This window comes from Hyla sarda, chromosome 3, assembly GCF_029499605.1.
Source record: "Hyla sarda isolate aHylSar1 chromosome 3, aHylSar1.hap1, whole genome shotgun sequence".
In the NCBI taxonomy this organism is placed as follows: Eukaryota; Metazoa; Chordata; class Amphibia; order Anura; family Hylidae; genus Hyla; species Hyla sarda.
Window position 1 is genome coordinate 427405019 of NC_079191.1, and position 19483 is coordinate 427424501.

The following is a 19483-nucleotide window of genomic DNA, read 5'->3' on the forward strand; positions in this document are numbered from 1 at the left end:
GTGCCTCTCGTTTGTAAATAAAATTGCCCATCAAAAGTAAAATAATTGTGTGTTAGAAGAAAACGTAAAAGTGTGGTAACAAATTGATTGTGACTAGTGAATTGTATTCCCCTAGTGCTTAAAAATGTTCAACCGCCATAATTCCGAACTCGTGTTTGATATTGGTGTAGAGTGCTTCTACATCCAAGCTTGCAATCAGTGTATCTGGCGGAAAAGAGATCTCCTGGAGCTTGGAGACAGCGTCCCTTGTGTCTTTTATATAGGAAGGCAAAATGGTTACAAAAGGGGCTAGTACCTGGTCTACATACAAACTAATACCTTCTGTCAGGTTATCATTACCCGAAACTATCGGGCGACCTGGCATCGGGAGTTTCTGTTTATGCAGTTTGGGTAATGCATAAAAAGTAGCCAAGGTTGGTTTTGCATTAAACATCACTCTAAATTCGTCCTCAGAGATTATCTGATTTAATTTGGCTTCCACCAAAATTTCTTTCAATTCTTTAACGTAGGTTGTAGTTGGATTGGAGGTTAGTTTGATGTATGTGTCCTTATCCTTAAGCAGGCGTAGTACCATATTCTTATAATCCAATTTGGTCATGATCACAATATTGCCCCCCTTGTCGGAGGGCTTGATCTCTATATGTTCATTCTCTTCTAGCTGTTTCAGGGCTTCCTTTTCCCTTTTGGTCATATTACTGTTATATGATTTGGGAGACAGTTTTTCTAAGTCAGTAGTGACCATTTTAACAAATGTATCTATGTTATTATACTGGCTAATTGGGGGAGTTAGTTTCGATTTTGGTTTTAAGTTAGAGAACGGTGCGGATTCAGGTGTACGAATCCCAGTTTCGTTCTCATCGAAGAGGTCAGTAAGATCTGCAATTACTTGTTCATCACGTCTGCGGTCGTCAGTTGTATCCCGTGTTCTATTCTTATACATTTTATGTAAAGCAAGTTTCCTTGCGAACAAATTCACATCTTTGATCCATATGAATGGGTCATATCTTGGTGTTGGTGTGTATGATAGACCCATCTTTAGCACTTTAATTTGTTCCTCTGTCAATTCCATCGATGTTAAATTGCAGATCTGCATTTCTTGATCCTGTTTTATTGTCTTGGATGCAGTGGGTTCTGATAACCCCATTTCTCCCTGTCCCTCAATTGTATGCCAGCCCCTAAAAAATGGGGGGAAGAGTCCTGATTTCCAGCTTCCATTGATGTTGCAGGCATGGTCATCGTATTTTGCTGTTGTTGTGTTGGTGGCATGGCCTGCGACAAAACCAACCTTGGCTACTTTTTATGCATTACCCAAACTGCATAAACAGAAACTCCCGTTGCCAGGTCGCCCGATAGTTTCGGGTAATGATAACCTGACAGAAGGTATTAGTTTGTATGTAGACCAGGTACTAGCCCCTTTTGTAACCATTTTGCCTTCCTATATAAAAGACACAAGGGACGCTGTCTCCAAGCTCCAGGAGATCTCTTTTCCGCCAGATACACTGATTGCAAGCTTGGATGTAGAAGCACTCTACACCAATATCAAACACGAGTTCGGAATTATGGCGGTTGAACATTTTTTAAGCACTAGGGGAATACAATTCACTAGTCACAATCAATTTGTTACCACACTTTTACGTTTTCTTCTAACACACAATTATTTTACTTTTGATGGGCAATTTTATTTACAAACGAGAGGCACAGCTATGGGCACTTCCTGTGCACCAAATTTTGCAAATTTATTTTTAGGGTGGTGGGAGGACACGATAGTTTTTTCAGACACCCACAAGGAATTCACACAACACATTATGTTTTGGGGTCGTTATATTGACGACATATTATTGTTTTGGGGGAGCACCATCACTTCTTTTAATGAATTTGTTAAGGCACTGAACACTAATCAAATTGGGATGCACTTCACATCAGAGATAAGTACACAAAGACTCAACTTTTTAGACTTGGAGATCTCCTTTGGCCTTGGGGGCAGCGTCCAGACCAAGATTTATAGGAAACCCACCTCCACGAATAGCTTTCTCCAATGGGAAAGCTATCATCCTAGACCCCTTAGAAATGGAATCCCTGTTGGCCAATACCTCAGGGCCAAAAAGAATTGCTCAAGTGAACAGGCCTTCTTGGAAGAATCAAATGTATTATATCAAAGGTTCACAGCTAGAGGCTACCCCAAGAAGGTCCTGCACAGGGCTTTCGCTAGGGCCCGAGCAACACCTAGGTCAGAACTTTTAAGTGACAAATCACCAATACAGGAAGGTAAACAGGTGAGATGTATAGGTACATATGACCAAAATAACAAACAAGTTGTTGCGATATTGAAGAGGTACTGGCCAATTTTAGTAGCAGACAATGACATCAGGGAAGTACTTACCCCTTATCCTAGCATCACGTATCGGCGGGGACGGAACATCAGGGAGCATGTGGTGAGAAGTCACTATCAAGAGAAACGGAGAGAGGCATCATGGTTAGAAGCTGGTACCAAGGGATCATACCCGTGTGGTACGTGTACTTTTTGTAAATTCATACCAAAGAAAAAGAAGTTTACAAACCCAGTTGACGGGCGAGTATTGGAAATCAGAGACTTCATAAATTGCCAAACGACAGGGGTTGTATACATTGCGGAATGTGGATGCCCCAAGCTGTATGTCGGTAAAACGATTCAGCAATTACGGAGGCGAGTGTCACAACATTTAAGCACAATTAGGACGGGTGCAGATACCCCATTAGCAAGACATATGAGGGACATCCACAAAGGAGACGTAACGTGCTTAAAATTCTGGGGCTTTATTAAACCCAGAATGGGTCCCAGAGGTGGTAACCTAGATAAAAAATTGCTTAAGGAAGAAGCAATTTGGATATACAGGCTCAAATCATTGAGCCCTCAAGGCTTGAACGAGGGATTCACCTTTTCAGCCTTTTTGTAAACCTGCCTTAGATTAAAAATTGATTAAAAATTATTCAAACAAAATTACAACATGACATCGAATAATAGAGTGGAAATTGGACTAGAGGAAGAACTAACACTGAAAAACAAATAATTAGATAGACTACTTCGGAATGCAGATAACAAGCGGTCATATCTACAGTGGAATAATCAATTAATCGAGATAGAACATACAATAAGATATACCAATAAGACACTTACCTTGAGAGAGATTCATCTGGGCCATGAGTGGGAGTGGATGTGTACGAATTCTAAAAAAACAAAAAATCAAAATAAATAAATAATGGGATCCATTGTACATGGTTACTATGAATAAAATAACCAAATATAATAATATACGATTGTACATACAGTGGAATCTAAGCTAATATAGGCACATCCACCACTGAACAACACACAAAAAAGTTTAAGTCCTGGAGTCTGCGCAGTAAAGTATGACACGGAAACCTCAAGTCCCGGAAAAAAGATGCAGCAGAATATAAGTCCCGGAGTGTGCGCAGTGAGAAACAAAAAATCAATACCTAAGTTCTAGCGCAGACGAGACTGCGCAGACGATGATATGTTGCCCAGGTAAGTCCGTGCGCAGACGGGAATGCGCAGATGACGTGCCTCTGACACTACCAATGAAGGGCTTGGGATCAAGCCTAAGATCCTATTGGCCCAGATGGCATTTAGATCCGATTGGTTAGGGCGAACATCAATCATGGTAGAACCAATCGTAAAAGCAATCGTGCAGAGGAAAACCACTGATAGGTGACAAACCCAAAGAAGCAATCACGCCGATACCGGAGGAAGTCTATAAATAAAGCAAAGATGGCGCCCGCGCTCATATGCCCGCTACCTCTTGATAAAGCTACTTTGTAGCGAAACATGTCGAGGGGGGCAGAGTAGGGATTCTTTTAATCGCACCAGCGGAGGCCAGCAAATGGAATAACATGTAACTGCAGGCATGTTTTCCTAAAAATTATCAGTAAGAGAGGAGTATAACTCCCCACAATCATAAAAGCTGTGTAACTGGCCCGAGCTGAGTGGAATTTTAAAGAGTGTGCAAATTTTTCCTTTTTGTTATAATTTAGTAAATTTCTAAAAAAGCTTGTGGGAACACTGATTATAATAATATATGGGAACATAGGGATTTTTGGGTTCCGAACAGGAATCTATGGGAAATATTGATTGACCCCTCCATATATATTGGCCTGTTTGAGGAATGGTATAGTATGGTGTTATTATACCGTGCCTATAGTATGGTGTTATTATAGTGTGCCTATAGTATGGTGTAATTATACTGTGCCTATAGTGTGGTGTAATTATAGTGTGCCTATAGTATGGTGTAATTATAGTGTGCCTATAGTATGGTGTAATTATAGTGTGCCTGTAGTATGGGGTAATTATAGTGTGCCTGTAGTATGGTGTAATTATAGTGTGCCTATAGTATGGTGTAATTATAGTCAGCCTATAGTATGGTGTAATTATACTGTGCCTATAGTATGGTGTAATTATACTGTGCCTATAGTATAGTGTAATTATAGTGTGCCTATAGTGTGGTGTAATTATACTGTGCCTATAGTATGGTGTAATCATAGTGTGCCTATAGTATGGTGTAATTATACTGTGCCTATAGTATTGTGTAATTATACTGTGCCTATAGTATGGTGTAATTATAGTGTGCCTATAGTATGGTGTGATTATACTGTGCCTATAGTATTGTGTAATTATACTGTGCCTATAGTATGGTGTAATTATAGTGTGCCTATAGTATGGTGTGATTATACTGTGCCTATAGTATTGTGTAATTATACTGTGCCTATAGTATGGTGTAATTATAGTGTGCCTATAGTATGGTGTGATTATACTGTGCCTATAGTATTGTGTAATTATACTGTGCCTATAGTATGGTGTAATTATAGTGTGCCTATAGTATGGTGTAATAATTGTGTGCCTACAGTGCGGCACAGTAAAAGTGCAGGTTCACAATAACTACATGATAACTACATATGACCAACACTACATATAATCTATATGTATGTACAGAGTGAGACAGGAAAGGATTGGGGGAGAAATGTTTCCAGTCAGATGTCCGATCGGTCTTCATTTATTATAAAAATCAGCCCGGAAATGTAAACTTTCACTTTATAGTTCAATGTATGAAGTTGATATTTATGAAAACCTGTCCAGAGGAAAAGTTGCTGAGTTGCCCATAGCAACCAATCACATCACTTCTTTCATTTTTCAGAGGCCTTTTCAAAAATGAAAGAAGCGATCTGATTGGTTGCTATGGGCAACTGGTCAACTTTTCCTCTGGACAGGTTTTGATAAATCTTCCATATTGTTACTGATCTCTTATTGACCCTGATACACCTCATGGCGGTAAAGAATACGCTCTCCATGGTTCTCCAGTACAGAGTGGGGGAGATTTATCAAAACCCGTCCAGAGGAAAAGTTGCCCATATTAACCAATCAGATCACATCTTTCATTTTTTAACAAGGCCTCTGCAAAATGAAAGAAGCGATCTGCTTGGTTGCTGTGGGCAACTGGGCAACTTTTCCTTTGGACAGGTTTTGATAAATCTCACCCTTAGGGTGTAGGTATGGCAGCTGTCCACCCTTTCGCTATGGTCTATAGATTCTGTGGTGTGATAAAAGGAGCAGTTTAGGTAGGGTGGTACCTTTATATAGACAGGTCTTGGGACCTGGAATTAAGTGCTTACATACAGCCCCTTAGGGGCCTAATGGCACAGATCATCCTCTGTCTCACCTTGTATACATAGTAGCCAATGCTAAACAGTTCTCCTCCTTCAGGTTTCTTCCTTCTTCGTTCCTTCTGGATAAGACTCACAATGACCGTACACAAAGACCTTCCTGTGCCCCCTATGGGATCCTCATCAGGTTCCTCCAGCTTGATCTGGAATTGAGGATTGGTCCAAAAATTTGCTGTTAGAAAAACAAAGATATTAGAAGCGAAGGTGTGAATAGTGTCTGAAAAATCAGCATATTTCACAAAAATTACCAGAATTCCTATCAATAGTGGATGACGTTACTCACGGTTGCTCTTGCACCCTCCCGCGGTGCATCCAGCTGTCCAGCTCCCGTTGTATTCTGTCAGACACCATTTATGTTTATCGTTTGAGCAAACGTGATCCAGACAAAGATGACAAATTTCCACTAGGTAAAATTCCACTAGAAAGGAAGAAAATGGCATCCTAAAAAGAAAAAGAAATCATAAAACTACTTACAGCTGGGCTTCTTTCTTCCCCTGCCAGTACTTACAGCTGGGCTTCTTTCCTCCCCCTCCAGACCCCCCCACCCCCCCAGTACTTACAGCTGGGCTTCTTTCCTCCCACCAGTACTTACAGCTGGGCTTCCTTCCGTCCCCCCCCCCACCCCAAGACTTACAGCTGGGCTTCTTTCCTCCCCCCAGTACTTGCAACTGGTCTTCCTTCCTTCCCCCAGTACTTACAGCTGGGCTTCCTTCCTCCCCCAGTACTTACAGCTGGGCTTCCTTCCTCCCCCCAGTACTTGCAACTGGTCTTCCTTCCTTCCCCCAGTACTTACAGCTGGGCTTCCTTCCTCCCCCAGTACTTACAGCTGGGCTTCCTTCCTCCCCCAGTAATTACAGCTGGGCTTCCTTCCTCCCCCTAGTACTTACAGCTGTGCTTCCTTCCTCCCCCTAGTACTTACAGCTGTGCTTCTTTCCTCCCCCTAGTTTCCTTCCTCTCTCCAGTAATTACAGCTGTGCTTCCTTCCTCCCCCAGTAATTACAGCCGGGCTTCCTTCCTCCCCCAGTAATTACAGCTGGGCTTCCTCCCCCACCCCCCAGTACTTACAGCTGGGCTTCCTTCCTCCCCCAGTACTTACAGCTGGGCTTCTTTCCTCCCACCAGTACTTACAGCTGGGCTTCCTTCCTCCCCCCCCCCCCAGTACTTACAGCTGGGCTTCCTTCCTTCCCCCAGTAATTACAGCTGGGCTTCCTTCCTCCCCCAGTACTTACAGCTGGACTTCCTTCCTTCCCCCAGTAATTACAGCTGGGCTTCCTTCCTCCCCCTAGTACTTACAGCTGTGCTTCCTTCCTCCCCCTAGTACTTACAGCTGTGCTTCCTTCCTCCCCCTAGCTTCCTTCCTCTCTCCAGTAATTACAGCTGGGCTTCCTTCCTCCCCCAGTACTTGCAACTGGTCTTCCTTCCTCCCCCAGTAATTACAGCTGGGCTTCCTTCCTCCCCCAGTACTTACATCTGGGCTTCCTTCCTCCCCCAGTAATTACAGCTGGGCTTCCTTCCTCCCCCAGTAATTACAGCTGGGCTTCCTTCCTCCCCCAGTACTTACATCTAGGCATCCTTCCTCCTCTCAGTACTTACAGCCGGGCTTCCTTCCTCCCCCAGTACTTACAGCTGGGCTTCCTTCCTCCCCCAGTAATTACAGCTGGGCTTCCTTCCTCCCCCGAGTCCTTACAGCTGGGCTTCCTTCCTCTTCTCAGTACTTACAGCTGGGCTTCCTTCCTCCCCCTAGTCCTTACAGCTGGACTTCCTTCCTCCCCCAGTAATTACAGCTGGGCTTCCTTCCTTCCCCCAGTAATTACAGCTGGGCTTCCTTCCTCCCCCAGTACTTACATCTAGGCATCCTTCCTCCTCTCAGTACTTACAGCTGGGCTTCCTTCCTCCCCCAGTACTTACAGCTGGGCTTCCTTCCTCCCCCAGTAATTACAGCTGGGCTTCCTTCCTCCCCCGAGTCCTTACAGCTGGGCTTCCTTCCTCTTCTCAGTACTTACAGCTTTACTTCCTTCCTCCCCCTAGTCCTTACAGCTGGACTTCCTTCCTCCCCCCTAGTAATTACAGCTGGGCTTCCCTCCTCTCCCTAGTCCTTACAGCTGTGCTTCCTTCCTCCCCCGAGTCCTTACAGCTGTGCTTCCTTCCTCCCCCTAGTACTTACAGCTGGGCTTCCTTATTATAATTATTTAATATTGTTACACAGTCAAAGACGGTGAATTAATTTTTATAGCCATCACCACTTCTGATGACATAGGTTACCAAGGTGGTATTTTTTAGATAAATGTGGTACATAATGCACAACCCTTAGCGATGTACTCACCAGGCTTCTCCATCATCACAGTCAACTCTCAGATCGGCTCTCACGTTTGGGTCAACTTCATCCCATTCTGGTGCACTGTAGGATGATAGAACAAATAACAGTTTATGTATAAAATATATGTTATATTGATTGTGTATTTGGTACATATGCTCATTTGCTTTTAGGATTTTATCCTCCTGGAATACCCCACTATATGCATTCATGGATAGATTTTGACATAACTGTTCAATGGATTAGAGGATGATCAAGATTAGATTCCTCCATGCGAGTTTTTTATTCAGCTTTTTAGCTTACAACATAATTTAGAGAACAAAAGTATTAAGTAATGCCTCCACCTGTAAATGATGAAGGCACAGATAGTACTGCCTTCCTGCATCTCCTGTGAGACAGTGACATGAATGGTGGTCAGGGATCGATATATTTACCCAAGGTACCTGATGCCTCCAGAGAAAGCTGGGTGAGATATGGGAAATCCAGAAATAGTTAAAATCCAGGTGAGACTTAGCTTGCTAAAGACTTTGAAAAGTCCTGCTTTTGGCCTAGATTTTTTTATAGGATGAAATTCAAGTTTGGTAGTGGGGTTTTTCATTTCCTTCCTGGGCCAGTCCAAGTTTTCAATGTGCCCCAGATCAGCACAGGTTCTGAAGACAGCTCATCACTGGGTTTAAAACTACAAGGAACTCAATCTACAAGCAGAATGTCTGATCAACCTGACACTTTCATACATTTTTATTTTTTTATGTCTAAGTGTAAAGGCTGCATTTTTGCTGAGAAACAAAACAGAAGCCCTGTATAAACGTTACTTCCATGTCCCTGTCTCTAACTGCTATTTTCTGCTATTTTCCAGCTCTACAGAGCTAATTTCCCACACTCCCTAATAATGATGTAAGTACAGACAGTACTGCCTCCCTGGTTCTTCTTGTACAATATTTAGGCACAGACAGTACTGCCTCCCTGGTTCTTCCTGTACAATATTTAGGCACAGACAGTACTGCCTTCCTATCTTTTCCTGGAAATGATATAGAGACAGATAGTACTGCCTCCTTGTCTATCTCTATAAATACTGTAGATAAAAATAGTACTGCCCCTTACCTCTCCCTATAAATTATATAGGCACAGATAGTACTGCCTAATTGCCTCCCTGTTCAACTTAAAAGTTTTAGACATAGTGCTATTTACCTTCCTCTTTCTAGGGAAACTAGCATCAGTTTCACCTGCACTAACCTGTTGTTGATGGTGTGTAGTTGATGATAATGATACTTACCAACCCCTGATCCATAGTCCAGTTGGCTTGTTGTCTTCCTCGTTTTGGCCGCAGGCTTGGTGCGCGAGCAGAGCTTCAGAAGTACATTTCAGGGTGCTCCTGAAGCTCTGCCCGCACACCAAGCCTGTCACCTAAACGATAATGGGCCAAAGTGATGAAGGATCGGGGGAAGGTAAGTATCGTTATCATCAGTGTCACCGGCACTACACACCCTGGCAACGCAAGCCCATAAATGAACTTACCCATCACTCCAGGCTCCGTTCCATTCTTTATAACCCCATGGATTCCTCACTCTCACAATCTGGACAGTGTCACCACGATAGGGGATCTGTATAAGTAAAAATCTATTAACCTTTTGTTTACAGGTCAGTTATGACAACTAAGTCCTCTGTATACTATATACATCACCTCTTCGGCTCCGGTCAGTGAATACGCATGGTTCTTCACCACATTGGTGCTGACAACGATTTCTCCTGTTCCATCAGAAGATTGCTGTGATAAATTATTGATATATTTATCTATTATTACGTTATCCTCATGAATTGTTTGCAGTATTTCAACAGTATTTATGCAGTTGCTCAGGAACCTTAAAAGGGGTACTCCGCACCCCTAGACATCTTATCCCCTATCCAAAGCATAGGGGATAAGATGTCAGATCACCAGGGTCCCGCTGCTGGGGACCCCCGGGATCTTGGCTGCAGCACCCACCTGTACGGCTTCCACCTCACACCGGCATTGCTTGTGGCTTCGGATCCCGACCACAATGGCGGAAGAGCGTGATGCCACGACTCAACCCCGTGTGACGTCACGCCCCGCCCCCTCAATGCAAGTCTATGGGAGGTCCGTCACGCCCCCTCCCATAGACTTGCATTGAGGGGGCGCATTAGTGCCCAAGACAGACATGGCACTTCTTCTCTCCACACCTCTGAATATCCTCTTTATTGTATCACACATTATTACATTTGGGTGGTTTGAGTTAGTGATAGTTTTACTATAATACCTTTGTGTTTTTTTTAATCATGCACACTCACCATCACTAGTCATACAGTGCCATTGGTGTTATTTCTGCACAGCTGCATCTAATTACTGTAACTGGGTCATTTGATCTCCAGTCTGACTCTTCAAACCTTTCAATGCTTAAAGGGGTACTTCACTCCCCCAGAGTCTGAAACATTTAGTTCCGAATGCTGGGTACGGGCTGCGGGGGTCGCGACGTCTCACCACGCCCCCTCAATGCAAGTCTATGGGAGGGGGCGTGACGGACGTCACGCCCCCTCCCATGGACTTGCATTGAGGGGGTGTGACGTCACAAGGGGCGTGGCCGTGACATCACGACCCCCATACCCAGCGTTCTGAACTAAACGTTCCGGACGCTGGGGCAGCGGAGTACCCCTTTAAATGAGTACTCCAGGATGCAACATCTTTTTTTTTCTTTACCTGCCCAGAATGCAACCTAAAAAAGATCAGGTCTTACCTCTGCCAGCTACCCTGGTGCCTCCGGTGTCCCGCTCCCGGCCTCCCCTGTGGTCTTCTTTTTGATGCTTGTATTTGACTCATCACACTGCGACTCAGCGGATCGCCGGCCACAATAATGTCCCGCTGCAGGCTGTGGATAGGCGGAGCGGCAGTGTGATTTATTGAGCCCTGGCACTAGAAGGAAGACTTTAGCAGAGGCCAAAAGCGGAATACAAGAGGCACCAGGAGAGTGACGGGAGGAAAATCCAGTGTTTGTTTCTTTTATAGTTTTTTTATGCCGGCATTCTGGGCAGGTAAAAAAAAGTTGCATCCCGCAGTACTCTTTAGTACTTTAAATGTGTCAGAACAAGATGTCAGTTTTGGGTTCTGACTTCCTGTGAACTACAAGATGACATCATCACTTACCTGATCCCTCCTACTAGCTCCAACTGCTATCTCTATGGGATCAGGATATATAGTAGTTACACACTTCCCCTCCAGCTCTATCTGTATACTGCTGCTATCTCTATGGGATCAGGATATATAGTAGTTACATACTTCCCCTCCAGCTCTATCTGTATACTGCTGCTATCTCTATGGGATCAGGATATATAGTAGTCATATACTTCCCCTCCAGCTCTATCTGTATACTGCAGCCGCTATCTCTATGGGATCAGGATATATAGTAGTTATATACTTCCCCTCCAGCTCTATCTGTATACTGCTACTATCTTGATGGGATCAGTATACATGGTAGATATACACCTCCCCCTCAGATCTATCTGTATACTGCTGCTGTTATCTCAATGGGATCAGAATATATAGTAGTTATAGATCTCCCTTTCAGCTCTATCTGTATACTGCTGCTGCTATCTCTATAGGATCAGGATATATATTAATTATACACCTCCCCTCCAGCTCCATCTGTATACTGCTGTTATCTCTATGGGATCAGGGTATATAGTAATTATATTCTTCCTCTCCAGCTCTATCTGTATACTGCTGCTATCTCTATGGGATCAGAATATATAGTAGTTATACACCTCCCCCTCAGCTTTGTCTGTATACTGCTGCTATTATCTCTATGGGATCAGCATATATTGTAGTTATACACCTCCCCTCCAGCTCTATCTGTATACTGCTACTATCTTGATGGGATCAGTATACATAGTATTTATACACTTCCCCTCCAGTTCTATCTGTATACTACTGCTATTTCTATAGGATTAGAATACATAGTAGCTATACACCTCACCTCCAGCTCTATTGACTAACTACTACTGCTATTTCTTATGGATCAGGATATATAGTAGTTATACACCTCTCGTCAAGTTCTATCTATTTACTGCTACTGCTATGTCTATGGGATCAGGATGAATTGTAGTTACACTTCTCTTCTCCAGCTCTATCTGTATACTGCTGCTGCTATCTCTATGGGATCAGGATATATTGTAGTTACACTTCTCTTCTCCAGCTCTATCTGTATACTGCTGCTGCTATCTCTATGGGATCAGGATATATAGTAGTTATACACCACTCCTTCAGCTTTTTCTGTATACTGCTTCTATGTTTATGTGATCAGGATATATGATAAATATACAAATCTCCTGAGGCTATGTTCACACATTGCGATTCTTGCTGCAGTTTTTCAGCTTTTTTCCATGAGGTTCATAACAAAAAAAGGTGCCATTTTGCCGTGGTGTCTCGACCATCACCCTGTTGACCAAAAAGCAATACTACACAATGCTGCAAGCACCGTAAGCTAAACAAGTAACACATCGTATAGTTGCTGTGCCACACAACTATAGAGTTAAAGGGGTATTCAAGGAAAAAACTTTTTTTTTATATATATATATATATATATATATCAACTGGCTCGAGAAAGTTAAACAGATTTGTAAATTACTGCTAATAAAAAATCTTAATCCTTTCAGTACTTATGAGCTTCTAAAGTTAAGGTTGTTCTTTTCTGTCTAAGTGCTCTCTGATGACACGTGTCTCAGGAACAAGAGGTTTGCTATGGGGATTTTCTTCTAAACTGGGCGGTTCCCGAGACACGTGTTATCAGAGAGCACTTAGACAGAAAAGAACAACCTTTACTTCAGAAGCTCATAAGTACTGAAAGGATTAAGATTTTTTAATAGAAGTAATTTACAAATCTGTTTAACTTTCTGGAGCCAGTTGATATATATATAAAAAAAAGTTTTCTCCTGGATAACCCCTTTAAAGGGGTACTCCGGTGGAAATTTTTTTTTTTTTTTTAAATCAACTGGTGCCAGAAAGTTAAACAGATTTGTAAATTACTTCTATTAAAAAATCTTTACCCTTCCAGTACTTTTTAGCAGCTGTATACTACAGAGAAAATTATTTTCTTTTCGAATTTCTTTTTTGTCTTGTCTACAGTGCTCTCTGCTGACACCTGATGCCCGTATTAGGAACTGATTTAAAAAAAAAAAATTTCCACCGGAGTACCCCTTTAATAGATGAGCAGTTCCCTGCACTGGAAGTGATCTTTCCATTGTATGCTCAGCGGGAGGATGATGCTTTACTGATCTCTCCCGAGGTTGCAAATGGCCGTAGGAAGCAGAGCACTTGTAAAAATGTGCAGAGAAAATGATGCCAACCCTCACCCATTCGGAGATGAAATTTGTGGTGTATTTATTGAAGCCAAGCTCAGCCAAGCTCGTGCAGCAACGGTGCCGTTTCGCGGGCAAACCCGCTTGGTCACGCAGTGTCCAAGCGGGTTTGCCCACGAAACGGCACCGCTGCTGCTCGAGCTTGGCATAATTTTCTCTGCACATTTTTGCTGTGCCACACAATGACAATATAAACAAATACCACCATATAGAGTTCCTATAGGGTTACACAATGCATTGCAATGTTTAAATAATACTAATAATTTGTGCAACCCCAAAGGCCAACCCACAAATCCCAGTAGACTTACAGTGCAACATGTGACCAGCGATCTCTGTCTCAAGGATTTTTGGATGATCTGAAACAAATTATCTGGAGCTTTATCAAAATAATACTGATCTCCGACCCCACCGGTGAAGTCCTCCAGGGCCTCTAATGGTAAACCTCCCTTGAGGGCTTCGTATGACCCGTTCAACCTGGACATAAATACAGATTAAAGAGAAACACATAATCTTTAGCTATATTCCGTCCATTTCCTATATGTCTGTGTTGCATTTTTTTTTTTTTACAATGTCTGGATATAGCCGCAGTCTGTACCACCATCTAAGGTTAGTCTTCAGCGTGGACACTTTGCCAGTGGAGGCAGTAAGTACCTCCCTGTAATTACTACATAATGTAGACAAAGAAAGTACTGCCGCCAACCGTGAAAGTAAGTCATGACCGTCAACCGTAAAGTGTAAGTCGTGGTTACTATCTCTCCTTGTAAATGATGTAGGCACAGATAGTACTGCCTCCCTGTCTCATCCTGTAAAGGATGTATATACAGATAGTACTGCCTCCCTCTCTCATCCTGTAAATGACGTATATACAGATAGTACTGCCTCCCTGTCTCATCCTGTAAAGGATGTATATACTGCCTCCCTGTCACATCCTGTAAATTACGTATATACAGACAGTACTGCCTCCCTGTCTCATCCTGTAAATGGTGTATATACAAATAGCACTGCCTCCCTGTCTCATCCTCTAAATAATGTATATACAGATAGTACTGCCTCCCTGTCTCATCCTGTAAATGATGTATATACAGATAGTACTGCCTCCCTGTCTCATCCTGTAAATGATGTATATACAGATAGTACTGCCTCCCTGTCTCATCCTGTAAATGATGTATATACAGATAGCACTGCCTTTCTGTCTCATCCTGTAAATGACGTATATACAGAGATTACTGCCTCACTGTCTCATCCTGTAAATGACATATATACAGATAGTACTGCCTCCCTGTCTCATACTGTAAATGACATATATACAGATAGTACTGCCTCCCTGTTTCATCCTGTAAATGACATATGTACAGATAGTACTGCCTCCCTGTCTCATCCTTTAGATGACATATATACAGATAATACTGCCTTCCTGTCTCATCCTGTAAATGACATATATACAGATAGTACTGTCTACCTGTCTCATCCTGTAAATGACATATATACAGGTAATACTGCTGTCACGGATCGGCAGGCTGGAGGTGGATCCTCTGTGTCAGAGAGGGTTTGGAGTGGACCGTGTCGGTGGACCGGTTCTAAGTAGCTACTGGTTTTCACCAGAGCCCGCCGCAATGCGGGATGGTCTTGCAGCGGCGGTAGCAACCAGGTCGTATCCACCGGCAACGGCTCAACCTCTCTGACTGCTGAGATAGGCATGGTACAAGGGATAAGGCAAGAGCAAGGTCGGACGTAGCAGAAGGTCAGGGCAGGCAGCAAGGATCGTAGTCAGGGGCAACGGCAGGAGGTCTGGAACACAGGCTAGGAACACTCAAGGAAGGGCTTCCTCTGGCACAAGGGCAACAAGATCCGGCAAGGGAGTGCAGGGGAAGTGAGGTATAAGTAGGGAGTGCACAGGTGGAAACTAATTAAGCTAATTGGGCCAGGCACCAATCATTGGTGCACTGGCCCTTTAAGTCTCAGAGAGCTGGCGCGCGCGCGCCCTAGAGAGCGGAGCCGCGCGCGCCAGCACATGACAGCAGGGGACCGGGACGGGTAAGTGACTTGGGATGCGATTCGCGAGCGGGCGCGTCCCGCTGTGCGAATCGCATCCCCGACGGCCATGTCAGTGCAGCGCTCCCGGTCAGCGGGACTGACCGGGGCGCTGCAGGGAGAGAGACGCCGTGAGCGCTCCGGGGAGGAGCGGGGACCCGGAGCGCTCGGCGTAACAGTACCCCCCCCCCCTTGGGTCTCCCCCTCTTTTTGGGACCTGAAAATTCTTTAATCCGGAAGACGTCTGAGGACCCGGAGACCGGAGTGGCTTCCTCTAGGTATTTAACTTCAAAGGGTCCAAGGTAACGTGGTCCCAGATAAAAACTGGGGACACGGAAGCGGATATACTTGGCGGAGAGCCACGCAAAAACAGGAGGAGCTCTTCTCTTTTTTCCGGCAAGCTTCTTCACCCGGGATGAGGCTAGTATGAGGAATTTTAGAGTCTTTTTCCAGACAGTGGCGAAGCCCCGGGAAACCTCATCAACAGCGGGCACACAAGAAGGCGTGGGGGTGGGGAGGGAGGGAAGAGGGTCAAGCTTGGCACGGGGCAGAGTGTTAACAGGACGGGGGCTGTGAGGAGGAGACACAGCATAGTCCAGATAGGCCTTGGGGAGACCAGGTAAAGGGGGAGACACAGAGGTTTGACTGACGGGACTGGGAGCAGACGTGAGGCATTTTCTGTGGCAAGAAGCACCCCAGCTCATGATCTCCCCGGTGGTCCAGACAAGGGTAGAGGAGTGGCGTTGGAGCCATGGCAGACCGAGGAGGAGTTCAGAGGAGCATTTGGGCAAAACAAAAAGTTCCATGCTCAAGAGCAGGGGTTCTGTGCGGTAACGCACAGTGCAGTATAGAAGTAAATCTTTCTTTCTGCGGCGAGTCCTCTCTTCAGGGGTCAGGCGAGACCGATCCACTTGCATAGCCTCCTCGGCGGGAGGCACAGGGGTGGATTGCAAAGGATACTGTGAGAGAGGTGCTCCGAGCGGTGTGGCACATGGCAGGGCCTTCCCAGGCAGGAGACCACGGCAGAGTCTAGAGTCCCCATCAAATTTGTCCGGCAGGGACAAGCAGGGGTTAGGAGCGGCCGGTCGCTGCGGAGGAGTTGCAGGAGCCGGCGGAGGAGATGGTTGTTGCTGTTGCAGCTGCTGTGTCTGAGACTGAAGTTGCTGTATCTGCGGCAGCAGCTGCTGTATCTGTGACTGAAGTTGCTGTGTCACGGTGGTCAAGTATGCCAGCTGGTGATTTCGTTGGGTGATCATTAGGGATTGCTGGGCAATCACCGTGGAAATGTCGGCAAGACTTGACAGCGGCACCTCAGCGGAATCCATGGCCGGATCTACTGTCACGGATCGGCAGGCTGGAGGTGGATCCTCTGTGTCAGAGAGGGTTTGGCGTGGACCGTGTCGGTGGACCGGTTCTAAGTAGCTACTGGTTTTCACCAGAGCCCGCCGCAAAGCGGGATGGTCTTGCAGCGGCGGTAGCAACCAGGTCGTATCCACCGGCAACGGCTCAACCTCTCTGACTGCTGAGATAGGCATGGTACAAGGGATAAGGCAAGAGCAAGGTCGGACGTAGCAGAAGGTCAGGGCAGGCAGCAAGGATCGTAGTCAGGGGCAACGGCAGGAGGTCTGGAACACAGGCTAGGAACACTCAAGGAAGGGCTTCCTCTGGCACAAGGGCAACAAGATCCGGCAAGGGAGTGCAGGGGAAGTGAGGTATAAGTAGGGAGTGCACAGGTGGAAACTAATTAAGCTAATTGGGCCAGGCACCAATCATTGGTGCACTGGCCCTTTAAGTCTCAGAGAGCTGGCGCGCGCGCGCCCTAGAGAGCGGAGCCGCGCGCGCCAGCACATGACAGCAGGGGACCGGGACGGGTAAGTGACTTGGGATGCGATTCGCGAGCGGGCGCGTCCCGCTGTGCGAATCGCATCCCCGACGGCCATGTCAGTGCAGCGCTCCCGGTCAGCGGGACTGACCGGGGCGCTGCAGGGAGAGAGACGCCGTGAGCGCTCCGGGGAGGAGCGGGGACCCGGAGCGCTCGGCGTAACAACTGCCTCCCTGTCTCATCCTGCAAATGACATATATACAGATGGTACTGCCTCCCTGTTTCATCCTGTAAATGACATATATACAGATAGTACTGTCTCCCTGTCTCATCCTGTAAATTACATATACAGATAATACTGCCTCCCTGTCTCATCCTGTAAAGGATGTATGTACAGATAGTACTGCCTCCCTGTCTCATCCTGTAAATGACATATGTACAGAAAGTACTGCCTCCCTGTCTCATACTGTAAATGACATATATACAGATAATATTGCCTTCCTGTCTCCTCCTGTAAATGACATATATACAGATAGTACTGCCTCCCTGTCTTATCCTGTAAATTACATATATACAGATAATACTGCCTCCCTGTCTCATACTGTGAGTGACATATATACAGATAGTACTGCCTCCCTGTCTCATCCTGTAAATTACATATATACAGATAGTACTGCCTCCCTGTGTCATCCTGTAAATGACATATATACAGATAGTACTGCCTCCCTGTGTCATCCTGTAAAAGACATATATACAGATAGTACTGCCTCCCTTTCTCATCCTGTAAAAGACATATTTACAGATAGTACTGCCTCCCTGTCTCATCCTGTAAATGACATATATACAGATAGTACTGCCTACCTTTCTCTTCCTTGAAATGATGTAGGCACAGATAGTATTTTGGTGTTTTGAATTATTTTACATTTACGCCATTCCTAGGGCCATATTATAAGCCGTTAATAGATGGCTTACATAGCTATTGTATTACATTGATCAGCATTATCAGTAGTCGATTGTAAAGCCTGATCAAGGCAGGCTCTAAAGGGGTACTCCGCCCATAGACATCTTATCTCCCATCCAAAGGATAGTGGATAAGATGTCTGATGGCGGGGGTACCGCCACTGGGATTTAGGGGGCGTGGGGTGACGTCACGACCCCGGCCACCCGCTCCAAGTGTTTGAAACGAAATGTTCCGAACACTGGAGCAGCAGAGTACTCCTTTAACAATCGCCGATCCAGAGAAGACACTGAGGGACACATAAGGCCCTGGGCTTTCCTGGAAACCCATCGTCACCCCATGATTAAATTATGGGGGTGCCGATGGGACCCCTAGAAACCAGGGATTACTGGCATCTAATTTTTAAATGCTGTGCTTGGTCGCAGCGTTTCACCATTTAAATGACGGACAATGGAGCAATCTGCGGGTTATGACACACTACCAACATGCTGGCCCCCCCATATTCCCCTCACCCCACCTAGGACGTACTGGTACGTCAAGCGTTGAGAAGGGATTAAATGTATACTGTCACTTACAAAATATTTTTGACATGATGTAGAAACGTGACAGAAGTTTTGATCGGTCGGGGTCTGAGCATTCACACCATGACCCATGCTAGAACTAGCTGGGAGAAGAGCGCCCTAAGAGAGACAAACTTACCATGTAAGTCTATGGGAAAGTCTAAGTCTGTGTCTCCGTCTGAACACGACCCCGACCAATCAAAACTTTTGACATGTCTCTACAAGGTTTCAAAAGCTTTTTAGGTACACTTTAATACTCTGATTCATACAATGTATTTGTCAAATTTATGGTAATTTCCATGGAAATAATTAAGCAGCTGCCAGACACCTCGGCTTATATCTCATCTGAACAAAGGATCGGGCATAATAAAATCTACATCTTCTGTGTACAGGGCCCTGTATACATTAGATCAGTGTTTTCCAAACAGTACATCACCAGCTGTTGCAAAACTACAACTCCCAGCATGCCCGGACAGCCTTTGGCTGTCCGGGCATGCTGGGAGTTGTGCTTTTGCAACAGCTGAAGACGCACTGTTTGGAAAAAAACACTGCATTAGATCCTTGTCTGAGCTTATCGGTATTGGTGTGTTCATCAAATTCAACCAAGGCGGTGAAAGAAAAGGGGTACGGGTGGATAAAGAGGAGGGGATTCCATATTTCTGCATCTGCATTAATGTTAATTTGTTCTAAAAATGTATCAAAGCTTGTTTAAGCCCCAAACT

At 45.0% G+C, this 19483-nt stretch overlaps 1 protein-coding gene across 2 annotated transcripts in view; it reads right to left on the reverse strand.

The window, feature by feature from the left end:
• The window catches only part of LOC130363090 (calpain-8-like), a 76953-nt gene that overhangs the window by 27227 nt on the left and 30243 nt on the right, over positions 1-19483 (reverse strand). For both annotated transcript variants that reach the window (XM_056568437.1, XM_056568438.1), the window contains exons 5-10: positions 13699-13864; positions 9708-9791; positions 9542-9627; positions 8036-8110; positions 5996-6153; positions 5709-5884 (exon numbers count right to left, since the gene is read on the reverse strand). In XM_056568437.1, coding sequence (XP_056424412.1) covers positions 5709-5884; positions 5996-6153; positions 8036-8110; positions 9542-9627; positions 9708-9791; positions 13699-13864 — 745 coding nt within the window. The remainder of the gene's footprint in view (positions 1-5708; positions 5885-5995; positions 6154-8035; positions 8111-9541; positions 9628-9707; positions 9792-13698; positions 13865-19483) is intronic.